Source organism: Macrobrachium rosenbergii, chromosome 10, assembly GCF_040412425.1.
Source record: "Macrobrachium rosenbergii isolate ZJJX-2024 chromosome 10, ASM4041242v1, whole genome shotgun sequence".
NCBI lineage: Eukaryota > Metazoa > Arthropoda > Malacostraca > Decapoda > Palaemonidae > Macrobrachium > Macrobrachium rosenbergii.
Genome location: NC_089750.1, coordinates 76,382,599 through 76,397,829, shown reverse-complemented (window position 1 = coordinate 76,397,829; position 15,231 = coordinate 76,382,599). Strand labels below are relative to the sequence as shown.

Below are 15,231 nucleotides of genomic sequence, written 5' to 3'. Positions count from 1 at the left end.
ATATATATATATATATATATATATATATATATATATATATATATATATATATATACATACATATATATATATACTCGTTTGTTGTTCTTCAACAAATCTTCAAGGATGGGGATGCTAGCCCCATGCCCTTCTTCTTCTTCTTCTTTTTCTTCTTCTTGACCCCAGCAGAGAAGAAAGAAAAACAGTAGGTGATAACAATATTGTGTGTTTTATGAAAATTACAATTTTTCCCGGTGTAAGTAATTGTCTTATTATCTTCCAATAAGACACCAAACGGACAATCACACTTCATGTTCTTGGGTGATACCTGTCCAGTACGTGAAGTAGGACTCGACCACCGTCGCCCTGGAACAGACACAAAATCCATCATAGAAGACTGGTGGGTTACCTAGCAACGGGACCTACAGCTTATTGTGGAATCCGAACCACATTATAGCGAGAAATGAATTCCTATCACCAGAAATAAACTCCTCTAATTCTTCATTGGCTGGCCGGAGACTCGAACGCGGCCCAGCAGAGTGCTAGCCGAGAACTATACCGACCCGTCCAACGAGGAACTAAAAATGCCATCAGTGCACCTCAATTGGTGAACTTTATGCACTGCTTAGGGGATGCTGCAAAGAACCTTAAGCAGTGCCTACAGTTCACCGTGTGAGATGCACTGATGGGACTAACCCCCTACGTTGATTTATTAAGAGACTTTAACAGCCCACAAAGACAAAGAGTATTTTCAGATCATGGCGACCGGAAATCTTAGAACTTTGAAGCCTTACATATGATTACTTGACATCTGTATAAGTGGCTACTTAACATCTTTATAAGTGGCATTAGACCATAAAAAGGAATTTCAACTGAAGAGGAAATAGACACAGCCATAACCAAAGGGAAATGGGGGGAACATTAGGAGTTTTCTCCACTCACCTAAATCTCACTTTCCCTTGGTGCTGACCGGGGTTCCATCTTGCAGAGACCTGGGTTTTATCTTCACTGCTGTTGTGTTGCACTGCACCCTGCAAAGTAATGCAGATCTCAAGCTCTCGACTACCATTCGTTTAAAAAAAAATATTTTTTAGAAGTCACTTCTGGATTAATGTCATCAAAATGACTAGAAAAGACTCAAAGAATCCAGGGAATGGAAAGGAACAATAAATTTAGGCCAAAGACCAAGCAAGGGCTGTGACCTATGAGGTCATTCAGCGCTGAAAGGGAAACTGGCAGCAAAAGAAGGTCCTACGGGTGTAACACGAGGAAAATCTTCTGCAGTTACACTATGAAACGACTATTAGGAGAGAGTTGAGGAAAGTAAGATATAAGAAAAAGACTATGAACGGAGGCACTGTAAAAGGAATGAAAGGGCCTGCAGCTAGGGGCCTAAAGAAGGGACGCTGCAAAGAACCTTGAGTCATGCCCACAGTGCACCGCATGCGGTGCACTGACGGCACTAACCCACTACAGAGTGAAAGAATCCATGTCCACCACCATCTTGAGAAGCATGGCACATCGCAGAGGAGGAGGAGGAGGAGAAGAAGAAGAAGAAGAAGAAGAAGAAGAAGAAGAAGAAGAAGAAGAAGAAGAAGAAGAAGAAGAAGGATTACATACCCCTCGATACGAGCAATCAATTATCCTCCCCGTTTTCTGGACGGAAACAAAAGTTCCCACGCGCCTGTCGTCAACTGGGTTCCGAGCCTGGAGCAGAAATCCTTTGAACTCGGCGTTGTTTGCACCGAACACAGTCACTGTTGAAGCACAAGAGGAACTGAATTGAATACAGAGGTCAAGGCACTGGGACCTATGAGGTCATTCAGTGCTGGAACGGAAATTGAGAGGAGCAGGTATAGGTGTGAAAGGTGTCAAAGATAATTTGAACGGAGGTACAGTAAAAGGAATGAAATGGGTCGCAGCTAGGGGCTTAGGGAAGAGACGCTGCAAAGAACCTTTAATAATGCCTACAGTGCACCCCGTGAGGTGCACGGACGGCACTAAACCCCCTACGGGGAAGCATAAATGGGGATTAAAATGAGAAAATCGGAAAGAGGGCCAATCGAGTTTTCAGTTTGCTTCTAGGATTGACAAATAGAGAATTTAGATTGAATAACACAAGTAGTTTATTATTATTATTACTATTATTATTAATATTATTATTATTATTATTATTATTATTATTATTATTATTATTATTATTATTATATTCAGCAAATAAACCACCTATTCATATGGAACAAGCCTACAAAGGCCATTGACTTAAAATTCAAGCTTCCAAAGAATGTGGTGTTCATTTGAAAGAAGTTACAGAAGATAATAGGGAATACTGAAAGAAATCAGTTATTATAAAAGAAAAATATGTAAATTAATGACTTAAGAGATAATTAGGTAAAAATGTAAATAAATGATTGAAGTACAAGGCGAACTGTTTTAGGGTACCAATACATTGCATCTTTGCTTGAACTTCTGAGGTTCCAATTGCAGACATCGTGCGGGAGGCTGTTTCATAGTCCAGCGGTGTGCGGAGGAATAAAGGACCTCCCGAACTCTGGAAAAGTTCGACAGCGAGGCAAAACATTCAGCAAATCTGGTCGCTCTCTTACGAACTGATCCTACATCAAAAATACGGATGGTACTCTTGCTAAAACTTACTGACTCTACCTCAAAACCAAACCACACAGAATGCTCAACATACCAATGTACGACCCGTCGTCATCTTCGGTGACGTGAATGCCGTAGGGTGCCCTGGACGACTGCCCACCAAATCCAAGGTGGCCAGGGTGCATTGTATTACAGGCCATAGTGACGTCTCCCCTGCTGAAGCCTCGAGTCTCACCTACGGCGAGGATTGCTACCAAGGCAAACATGACCCAGAGACTGGCGTGCTTGTCCATCGTCTGGAATTAAAAAGTGTTTTCCAGGAAAAGAATAAAAAAAGTGTTTTCCAGGAAAAGAATAAAAAAGTGTTTCCCAGGAAAACAATAAAAAAGTGTTTTCCAGGAAAAGAATAAAAAAGTGTTTTCCAGGAAAAGAATATTACAAAGTTAAGGATCAATATAAAAGGTACAGTATCTATAAAAGTGATCGGGGATTATAATAGTATTTAAGTTTGTCTGGAAAAGAATATTACAAAGTTGAGGATCAATATAAAAGGTAAAGTATCTATAAAAGTGATCGGGGATTACAATGGCATTTGAGTTTGTCTGGAAAAGAATATTACAAAGTTGAAATTCAGTGGGAGTTTTTAAGTCTGTCAGAAGGATAAGTTACAACCAGAAGATCTTGAGTACAGTGTCAACCATGCAGCAGCCAAAACGACGTAAAAAAAATAATAATTTCCGATATAAACGTGGTCTTTTATATATAAATGTGGTCTTTGATATACACCAGTGGTTCTCAACCTGGGAGGCGTCAGCAATTTCCAAGGGGGCGCGAGCCCTAATGAAAAGTTAAGAATTCTCTAATTATATTCATTATTCTCTTAACAAGACTCGCTAAGAAGAAGCAGCGTCAAGCATCTTACCAATTCATTCCCAAAAGAATAAAAACATCACTTCTCTTTTTCTTTTTCTTTTTTTAATTTTCCTTCAAATCTGGGAGGGAATTTTACTCATAGATGCCGGGGGCGGGGGGCGGGGGCGTGGAGGAAAGAACCAACTCTCAGAGGGGGCGTGGTAATAAAAAGGTTGAGAACCACTGATATATATATACAATAAATGTACTCTTTTTCAACATTCACTCAGAGGACACTAGGCCATTTTTATACATTTATAGATGACTAATGCATTGCTAAGTGATTTTCGTAAAAGTTAAATGATGAAAGGAAATTTTTAAAAGTTAATAAATCACCACGAAACCAAAATATTCAATAGACCTTACTGAGTTATAAGTATACCACTTTATATGGAAATGGAGTGCATGCGGTATGTATGTATACATACATGAACATGAATGGATATACATTAGTGAAATATTAATGGAGATATGTGAAAATAAATTCATATAAATCCATAAGGTGTTCCAAGAATCTAAACATGTAAAAACAGTGAGTTATTATTATTATTATTATTATTATTATTATTATTATTATTATTATTATTATTATTATTATTATTATTATTATTATTCAGGAGATAAACCCCTATTCATATCGAGCACGCCTACAAGAGCCACTGACTTGAAATTATTATTATTATTATTATTATTATTATTATTATTATTATTATTATTATTATTATTATTATTTACAAGATAAACCCTATTCATCTGGAACAAGCCCACCAAAGGGGCCACTGACTTGAAATTCAAGCTTGCAAAGAATATTACAGCGTTCATTTGAAAGAAGTTACAGAAGATAATAGGAAAATACAGAGAGAAGAACCAGTTATCAGAAAAGGGAAAAGATAAATTAATAGATCAATAAATAAACAGATAAAAATATGAATAAATTAGTAAAATACAAGGGGTGAATTTCTGAGAGCAACAATGCATTCTTTCAGGGAAATAAAGGAGGAATTAATGCCAAAAACAAAGTGAAAATCACATCGAGTTTTTTTAAAGAAAAAACTACAAATTATGAAATAAAAAAAAACACTTCAAAAAAAATCTGTGCTGTACTTCAGGAATTTACAGGGGGTCTCAGGAAGCAAGAGCCCGTGCTGGCATAAGGCCATCTACAGTAGATGTACATAAACGAGAAGAAGATTGAATTTAAAGTTAATAGCCCTTGTAGGCATAATAATAATAATAATAATAATAATAATAATAATAATAATAATAATAATAATAGTAATAATAATAAATACTTATAATAATAATAATAATAATAATAATAATAATAATAATAATAATAATAAAAATAATAATAATAATAATAATAATAATAATAATAATAATAATAATAATAATAATAATAATAATAATAATAAGAAGAAGAAGAAGAAGAAGAAGAAGAAGAAGAAGAAGAAGAAGAAGAAGTAGAAGAAGAAGAAGAAGCGTAACACTCGTTCTCCACGGCATACAGGAGGCACGGAGTAACATGAGACAGGAAACCGTTTGTCGACAGAGGAATGCGAAAATATCTATATGGGTCTGAAGGTCGCGGGGAGGAGAGAGAGAGAGAGAGAGAGAGAGAGAGGAGAGAGAGAGAGAGAGAGAGAGAGAGAGAGAGGCTCTCGTACTGCAATACGACGAATATGGATCATTCGTTTACAAAGCTGAAAGTAACTGAATTGATTCATTGAGAGAGAGAGAGAGAGAGAGAGAGAGAGAGAGAGAGAGAGAGGGGGGGCACTGGCTGAGATGTCCTGAAAGAGCAAGTCAAGGTGTTGGGCAAACATTACTTTCACTTTTCTTTAATGTTAGTTTTCACCTTTGTGATGTATGCAGTCTCTCTCTCTCTCTCTCTCTCTCTCTCTCTCTCTCTCTCTCTCAATATATATATATATATATATATATATATATATATATATATATATATATATATATATATATATATATATATATATATATATACATGCATACATACAAGACTATATAATGCCTGGTAGTGAAATACGCCAGTCATTTGCCGAATAGAAAGTTGTACCTATTCCACTCTTGGGTTCCCTGATTGGCACATACACCCGAGTGCGCGCGCACGCACGCACATTTCTCTCTCTCTCTCTCTCTCTCTCTCTCTCTCTCTCTCTCTCTCTCTCTCTCACACACACACACAACCATACATACCGACGCGGACACGACATGCACCTATAATGTCATATTTCTCCGGGGTGGGGGAGAGAGAGAGAGAGAGAGAGAGAGAGAGAGAGAGAGAGAGAGAGAGAGAGAGAGAGAGAGAGACTCTCATACTGCAATAAAGTGTATATGACCCATTAGTTAGTAAAGTTGAAAGTAATTGAGCAACTCACTAGAGAGAGAGAGAGAGAGAGAGAGAGAGAGAAAGGCTCTCATACTCCAATTTACCGTAAGTGACTTCCTTCGTCGAACAAGTTGAAAGTAACTGAAGTGACTCACTGAGAGAGAGAGAGAGAGAGAGAGAGAGAGAGAGAGAGAGAGAGAGAGAGAGAGAGAGAACTCATACTCATTCACAATACCTATCTTAAGAAAGGTTTGAGCAAAAACCTCGTAATCTATATTCAGTGACTGACACTTGATGGTACACGATACGTGTTTTGTACGTGAGAGAAATAAATAGAGTATTCTTCTCGATGGGTCAGTTCTGTCTTTGAGTGGGACTCAATAGCTGATGTCCATCGCTCCAATTCGCTGTTTTTAACCAGTTTTAAGTGGAGACTGTTTAATTGCTCGACGGAATCACCAACTTTGTTCGCAAACTCAACTGCAAAATAAGTTTACAGTCGTTTGACAATCGTGTACAAGGTGTTCTACATACTGAAATCTTTCGTAATTGTGATTTATAATTAACTTCTGATTTATACCAACATGCATAATCATCACTACTGATATATATATATATATATATATATATATATATATATATATATATATATATATATATATATATATATATATATATAATATATATTTATATAATATATTTATATAAATATAAATATATATACATTTATATAAATATTAGATATAAATATATAATACATATATACAGACTATGAGAGAGAGAGAGAGAGAGAGAGAGAGAGAGAGAGAGAGAGAGAGAGAGAGAGAGAGATCATGATTCTAAAAAAAAAAAGCAGTTTAATTTTCTTCCAAGCCATTATAAAAAAATTTGATTTGATTTGAATATGATCATATATATATATATATATATATATATATATATATATATATATATATATATATATATATATATATATATATATATATATATATATATATATATATATATATATATATATATATATATATATTACTGTAATAAGTAGGACACCCAACCGAACGAAAAATAAAACGGTACAGTCGGAAACAAAAATCTCGAACATAAATCTACTTACCGGCGATCGTTGGAAGGACCTTATAAAAAGTTAACGACACCTGCCTTCAGTTCCCTACACTGTCAGAACGGCGAATGCGGTCCAGAGTCTCTGCTTTGGCAGTTTGTTCGGGCCACGAGCCAGATCTCCTCTGACGACTCGTTCCAGGAAATCCTGGACTTCCAGGCGAAGGTGCCAACTAGTGTTTATGTCGGCAGTCCGTAAGACGCTTTCATCCGTAGCACAGAACTGGAACTAACGAGATGTGTTTTAATGGTGGACTCTTCTCCTTTCTTTTTGCTGTCACTTAATTTATGATGCTGGTTAATCTTTTGCTTTTCGTTTTTTTTTTTGTTATTTTTATAATTGATTACAAGATACGTCTGTCTAATATTTTCTCGATATTATTAGTTTTTCTATAAATTTTTTTAACTGATTACAAGCTCCATCTAATATTTTTCTCGATATTCTTTGTTTTTTATCAATTTTTTTAACTGATTACAAGCTCCAACCATCTAATATTTTTCTCGATATTCTTAGTTTTTTGTCAATTTTTTTAACTGATTACAAGCTCCAACTATCTAATATTTTTTTTCTTGATATTCTTAGTTTTTTATAATTTTTTTTAACTGATTACAGGCTCCAGCTATCTAATATTTTTTTCGATATTCTTTGTTTTTTATCAACTTTTTTTTTAACTGATTACGAGCTCCATCTATCTAATATTTTTCTTGGTATTCTTTGTTTTTTATAAACTTTTTTTTAACTGATTACAAGCTCCAACTATCTAATATTTTTTTTCTTGATATTCTTAGTTTTTATAATTTTTTTAACTGATTAGGCTCCAGCTTTTATTTTTTAATTCTTTGTTTTTTCAACTTTTTTTAACTGAGCTCCATCTTCTAATATTTTTCTTGGTATTCTTTGTTTTTATAAACTTTTTTAACTGATTACAAGCTCCAACTATCTAATATTTTCCTCGATATTCTTTGTTTTTATCAACTTTTTTTTTAACTGATTACGAGCTCCAACCATCTAATATTTTTCTCGATATTCTTAGTTTTTTACCAATTTTTTTTACCTGATTACAAGCTCCAACTATCTAATATTTGTCTCAAAATTCTCGGCTTCTTTATCAATTTTTTAACTGATTACAAGCTCTAACTGTCAAATATTATTCTCGATATTCTTAGCTTCTTTATCAATTTTTTCACTGATTACAAGCTCCAACTATCTAATGTTTTTCTCGATATTTTTAACTTATCAGTTTTTTTAAAATGACTACAAGCTCCATCTATCTAATATTCTTCTCAATATTCTTAGCTTCTTTATCAGTTTTTCTATAAATGATTACAAGCTCCATCTGTATAATATTCTTCTCAATATTCTTAGTGTCTTCAGCAACTTTTTTTAACTGACTATAAGCTCCATCTATCTCATATTCTTAGCTTTCTTTATCAGTTTTTATAACTAATTACATGCTACATCTACCTAATATTCTTCTCAGTATTCTTAGCTTCTTTATTAACTTTTTTAACCGATAATAGGCTCCATCTATCTAATATCTCTCAATATTCTTAGCTTCTCTGTCAATTTTTTAAACAGTTAAAAGCTCCATCTACCTAGTATTCTTCTCAATATTCTTTATAAACTGTTTTACAAATAATTACAAATGCCATCTATCTCACATTCTTCTCAATATTCTTAGCTTTGTTTATAATTTTTTCCTTACGCAATTGCAAGATCCACCTATCTAATACTGTCAACATTCTTAACTTCTAAAGCGTTATGCTTTAGATGACGTTCTCGTCATTAACGAGCTGTCATTAACGAGCTGTCATTACCTATAATTAACTGATGAGGCGGCATTAAGGAAGTGGTAATTACGTGTCAGAGAAGAATGGGAGACTTAGGATCTCCCAGACCGATATTCCGATCCCAAGAGTCTTAAATTGTAATCCAGCGACTGACGTATTAAAATATAAAATAATAAATCCTCACTGCAGTATTTTAAAACTAAATTGAGAATATTGATGAGGAAACAGACAATAAACACTTCAAAGAATTATACAATAAAGACCGTATTAGGAATCAAAGATTGGACACAGAATTATATATTGAATATAGAATTTAGAATTTTGGCCAAAGGCCGAGCAATGGATCAATGAGGTCATTCAGTGCTGAAACGGAAATTGACAGTGAAAGTTTGAAAGGTGTAACAGGAGGAAAACCTCGCAGTTGCACTATGAGTCAGTTGCTAGGAGAGGGTTGAGGAATGTAAGATGGAAGAAAAGAATATGAAAGGAGGTACAGTACAAGGAACGAAAGGGGACGATGGCACGCTGCAAAGAACCTTAAGGAATGACTACAGTGCGCTAGCTCCCTACGGGAAGAATTATATATATTGCAGTCAAAACTGTAAACCACACATTTATTTACCTGGGAAAGAGCACCAGAAGATGACTCAGCGTCAGAATTGTATCTCACGAGTGTACACGATTGTCTAACCACATCATTCTGAAATCAATTAGTGTATCAAGGGTGTATTTCCCGCCTGAACGAACAGAACAGAATACAGATTTCTGGCCAAACGCCAAGCAAGCCCCGGGACCTACTGTATGATGAGGTCAATCAGCGCTGAAAGGGAAAATTGGGAGCAAAAAGGATTTGAAAGGTGTAACAAGAGAAAAAAAAACCTCTCGCAATTGCACTACGACACAATTGTTAAGAAAGGGTTGAGGAAAGTACAATGGAAGAAAGAGGAGGTACAGTAAATGGAATGAAAGGGGTTGCAGCTAGGGACCTAAAGGTGGGACGCAGCTAAGAACCTTATGTAATGCCTACCGTGCACCGCATTGGGTGCACTGACGGCGCTACCCCGTTATGGGGTTCCCCGTCTGAAGTCTTGATAAAACCACCTCAGTCTGCCTGTCCAGGGAAAGGAAATAAAGAGACGCGAATTAATGGAGGAGGGTAATGGGTTAGTCATCGACTGTCAGGTTTTTTCTGTTATTGCTTTTTTTGAGGGTACCTTCCTCCAATAAAGCTTTCAGATTCGCTTTCATCTCATCTCCCAGAATCCTTCATTACTCATGAATAATCACTGTTACTTTCCTCTCTTTGCTGAGAATGGATAAATGACAAACAAATGGAGAAAACATTTCAAATTCGGCAGCGAACGGGTTATAAGATGTAAACACAACCAGCAACGCCATCTGTTGAGAGAAATCCACACCGCCACACTTTCTAGGAAACCTCAGAATAGAAAGCGGCGTTAGGCAACTGGGGAATTCACGAGGAATAATAAATAAGTATTAACAAATCTAGTATGCTTGTGGAGAGACTGATGCTTGGCGCCAAACGCTCTGTACCGTGTATCGAAACTTCTTAAATAAAAAATTATTCACTTATTTTCACCAGCGTTTTGTGGCTACAGTCATACTTAATATTTGCTGGACTAGTCAGTTCAGAAACTTGATTCATTAAGGCTACCTTCAGCTTTCAAACAAAATTATATGTAAACTTTAGAGAAAGCCAGTAATTGTAACAAAGACTGAGGAGTTTATGCATTAAAGCTGTCATAAGTCACTGGCTAAAATCAATGAGGGCCCCTACAGACTACCTTGGGGAACACCAGACGTCAAAGTCTAAGCGTCAGAAACATCTTTTGCTTTAGGTTATTCAAATACAGTAACTAGTAATGGGATCAAGTATACATAGCTTTTGGATCCTAAATTACGAAGTTTGTACGTTAGGTGGGTAAGTTACAAAGTTTAAAAATGAGTTGGTTTTTACGTACATTGGAGTATGTCCCAGTTATCCTGGAGAAAACCTATAACTGTTGTAGACTGACCACCATGAAGTTTCTGAATCCAAGTTATTTATATAAGCATTTAACAATCACATCCGTTCCCAACAACCTATGAGACAGCCGGAAGACCAAAGACCCGGTATGCCATTGTTGCACTCAACGCTTACACAACCTCCCTTGAAACGGTCATTGCGTAACATGATTAGCCCTTTCAAGGGAAATTTTTTTTTAAGATCGGTAAAACTTGCTGAATTTAGACGAAAATATCACAGACATCTTACGAAAATAATGTGAAAGCCGTTTTATTATTATTATTATTATTATTATTATTATTATTATTATTATTATTATTATTATTATTATTAAGAGAAGAACCCTATTCATATAGAACAAGCCCACCAAAGGGGCCAATGATTTGAAATTCAAGCTTCCAAAGACTATTATTATTATTATTATTATTATTATTATTATTATTATTATTATTATTATTATTCAGAAGAAGAAGAAGACAAACCCAATTCATATGGAACAAGCTCACCAAAGGGACCAATGATTTGAAATTCAAGCTTCCAAAAAAATTATTATTATTTATTATTATTATTATTATTATTATTATTATTATTATTATTATTATTATTATTATTATTATTATTATTATTATTAGAGAAGAAGAAGAAGAAGAAGAAGAAGAAGAAGAAGAAGAAGAAGAAGAAGAAGAAGAAGAAGAAGAAGAAGAAAAACCCTGTTCATATGGAACATGCCCACCAAAGGCGCCAATGACTTGAAATTCAGGCTTCAAAAGAATATTATGGTGTTCATGAGAAAGAAGCAACAGAAGGTGATAGCAAACACGGCAAGAACTCATTAAAAAGAAAAAAAAAACAATTTAACATAATAATAAATACATAAACAAGAAAAAAATTAAAGTAAATTATTAGGATACAATGATAGTATATCAGAGTAGTAATGCATAATATCTTCGCTTGAACTTCTGTAGAAGTTCCAATTGCCAGACATCCTCAGTAAGGAGGCTGTTCTAGATATTATCAAGAAAGTACCTTTGAATCTGCATGAGGGCGTAAGTAAGTGTACTTGCGTGCACCACTGCCTTCGAACGTTTCACGGTTAAGTAAACGGCGCTTACTTGGCGTGACTTAAACCCTTTTTAGTTTTCGGTGAAAGGAAACTATTGTGCCGGCTTTGTCTGTCCGCCTCAGATCTTAAAACCTACTGAGGCTAGAGGGCTGCAAATTGGTACGTTGATCATCCACCCTCCAATCATCAAACATACCAAATTGCAGCACCCTAGCCTGAGTAGTTTTTAATTTATTTAAGGTTAAAGGTAGCCATAATCGTGCGTCTGGCAAACGATATACCGAGATAGAGCCAACATTTTCGGTGGCCTTGATTTTTTAGCATACGTCATCCTTCGTCAGCAGAGACTTCTCGCTTGTTTTTTTAGAGTCCTTCGTCAGCAGAGACGTCCTTTGCACGGAGTCCTTTGCATGCGGAGTCCTGCGGAGGAAAATGACTACTTTGGTAGGATTTCGGTGAATTCTCTCTCTCTCTCTCTCTCTCTCTCTCTCTCTCTCTCTCTCTCTCTCCTTACGTAAAGAGTACGGGCGTGACGGAGTTACGTGACGGCTGAAGGGGAAGGGTGGGTTGGGGGGGTCCTATAATGACACGCGATAATTTCGGCTTTCTGACTGAATGACTTTCCTTTCAGAAGTCAACAAATGGCGATTATTCATCTCGACGAAAATATATCACTAGACCTTTAGGAAGAAACTGTATCAGCAGATCTTCACGTTAAAATACTTCTATAATTACAATTTATTCACCAAGTTGTAAAAAAAAACTTATAATAAAGTAAAAAAAAAAATAAATATGAATATGGCGTAGTTTTTGCAAGATAGCCGCCTTTTTCTTGAAATGTTCCAGTAATAGTTTTCGTAATATTTTGGCCACTGTATTAGTTAACTCTTATCTTTCGGTCTGTCATCCTGGTACGTCAATATTTACACATCCTGAAAGTTTTTTTCCAGGATGATACATAAAGGTATGAACGTTTTTTTTTTCAAGATGATCCATAGAGTTATAAGGATTCTTTCACGATTATATATGATTATATATATATATATATATATATATATATATATATATATATATATATTATACACACACAATTTTAAATTTCTAAATAACACACCAACGAGATCAAAAACTTGATAAACTCCCCTAACACTCTTTACACAAACAAACTAATTAATAAAAAATTAACCTACTTATACAAAGAATCGGCTTATTCAATCACAAGTTACAACAGAATCCATAAGTATTCGTAGCGTAATACTGATCTTGGTAAAAGTATTCCACTAGAATCTACTGATTATATTTACCATGAACGCGTATTTTATTTATTGTTATAATGTGTTCTTAATAATTCCTGTTTCAGCACACATTTACGGAATAAGCATGGACGTAATTATTCGTAGGCAAAATACCTATTTACCACAAAGAGTACCGTCGTTGTTGCAACTCAAACTGACGCAAATCAATCAATCAATGATATACGTGTGTTTGTGTGTATATATATGTATACATACATATACATACATACATACATACATACATACATACATACATACATACATACATACATACATATATATATATATATATATATATATATATATATATATATATATATATATATATATATATATATATATATATATATATATATAATGTCTTGACTGCCTCACGATTGTGACCAAACAAGTTTAACGATCACGTCAATCCAACTTTAGTTCAATTCTCCTCCTGAGAGACATAATTAATTAAATAAATAAAGAAACTTCCCTCCTGCAATTGCAACGGAAGGGATAATGTCGGCGCAAGCCATTTGTCAAGTATGTAATTTGGGCGGCAGACGAAATGCCAAACGCAAAAAAACCATTTTTATCTGAGTTCGTCTACTGGTACACCTTTCTGTGAATCGAGCAATCTCTTCTGCAGTTCTCTTATTCAGTGGGACGGAGCACGATCAAGTGCATGATTAAATTTACAAGTCACTAGGACAAGGTAGCAATCGAAAAGACGCTCCGTAATCAACGGTTTAAAAGGAGTTCAGTCTAAAAGTTGTTTTAAGTAGCGCTGACGACTGGGCTGCGTGATTGGTCTAGTCTTGGCTGCAAAGTTCAGGAGCGCTTAACTGCAGGGCTGGCTTTTGGGGGTGGCTGACCGAGTGATTGGTCGATGTCTCTCAAGTCGAAAATGAATAATTCTTTCTTCTTGTGTCTAATTCATTCATTCCTTTTTCTTCTTCCTCTTCTTCTTCTTCTACTACTACTTTCTCGTTTCAACTTTATTTTCGAAGCCGTTTTCTGGATTTTTTCTACTTTATTTTATACAATCGCTCACAGACATATACACATGTACAAATTCTTTTCTTCTTTTCTTTTAACGTGCTTTTATTATTTTAAGCACAATGCCCTTTTTGAAGGACTTTTTTTTCTGGATCGGCTGCCCTGCCTGACATTTTCGGTACGTATATTTCATGATTTTCTTCCCAGCAATTGCGCGGGTATGGCGAGAGTTCGAGACGTGTGAGATGTTTGTTATGTTTTTTTTAGAACATATAGTCTGTAACATCCATTTACAAATATCCGTTGATTAGTATATTACACACACACACGGATACAAAGTATCTGCCTTTCTGACAGTCGGCTGCACGCCACAGACCTCACGAAGTCCGAAGCTGCTGCTGTAAATATGATATGAGGCTCTATATACACATGTACAAATATACATTAGTATTTATACACACACACACGCACACATATATATATATATATATATATATATATATATATATATAAACAGTACAGGAGATTGAAGGATTTAAATACAAATTACCTGCAACCATTAAATCGCTTTTAAAAATAACCTGACCTTAAAATAGTTACAAAACCAAAATCACACAACATTAGCAAGAAATTAGCAAGTAGTGCCCATTAGTAAAAAGAGAGAGAGAGAGAGAGAGAGAGAGAGAGAGAGAGAGAGAGAGAGAGAGAGAGAGAGAGAGAGCATTACGATGACGTAGTCAAACAAACAACAATCGAATTTCAATTAAAATCAACAGGAAAAGCTGCTATGTTCTTTACTGGTGAACCTCTATTGATAACTAAAATGTCTTAGCTAACGCGATAGGCCTATAGCGTCTTCTTTAGCAGAGCTGTAGGCCTATAGCCTACCACTTTTGGACTAAATAACTCCACTAGTATTTATTTTTCTGTTACTTCAAAAAACGAAAACTGAGTATTTACCTAAAAAAATCCTCTTACCAAGATTTTGCGTCTTAATTCATTCCATACTCATAGCAAACTGTTTTTTTTTTAGTCAAAATTCAAATATTGTTTCACGATGGTTTTCGTTACCCGAAAACGGCGACCACAAAACCTACATTATCCTCATTCTTAAAAC

General features: G+C 35.2%; 1 protein-coding gene across 2 annotated transcripts; it reads right to left on the bottom strand.

Moving 5' to 3' along the window:
• Positions 1-53: 53 nt before the first annotated feature.
• Positions 54-9,558, bottom strand: LOC136842922 (putative defense protein 3). 2 transcript variants are annotated; one of them, XM_067110887.1, is made up of 6 exons: positions 9,375-9,558; positions 6,957-7,190; positions 2,678-2,879; positions 1,600-1,736; positions 922-1,010; positions 54-345 (listed from the first exon to the last, which is right to left on the bottom strand). In XM_067110887.1, exons 3-6 carry the CDS (start codon positions 2,874-2,876, stop codon positions 282-284), a joined length of 489 nt encoding a protein of 162 aa, XP_066966988.1. In that variant the 5' UTR covers positions 2,877-2,879; positions 6,957-7,190; positions 9,375-9,558; the 3' UTR covers positions 54-281. The 2 variants fall into 2 exon arrangements, with proteins under 2 accessions (XP_066966988.1, XP_066966989.1); XM_067110888.1 differs by lacking the exon at positions 9,375-9,558 and having other exon boundaries at positions 6,957-7,604.
• Positions 9,559-15,231: the final 5,673 nt, after the last annotated feature.

Coding starts and splice junctions, on each gene's coding strand:
- LOC136842922 (XM_067110887.1), bottom strand. CDS start 2,876: ATGGACAAGCACGCCAGTCTCTGGGTCATGTTTGCCTTGGTAGCAATC. Junction 1,011..1,599: donor TTGATTGCTCGTATCGAGGG/GTATGTAATCCT, acceptor ATTACTTTGCAG/GGTGCAGTGCAACACAACAG. Junction 346..921: donor CAAGGGAAAGTGAGATTTAG/GTGAGTGGAGAA, acceptor TGTCTGTTCCAG/GGCGACGGTGGTCGAGTCCT.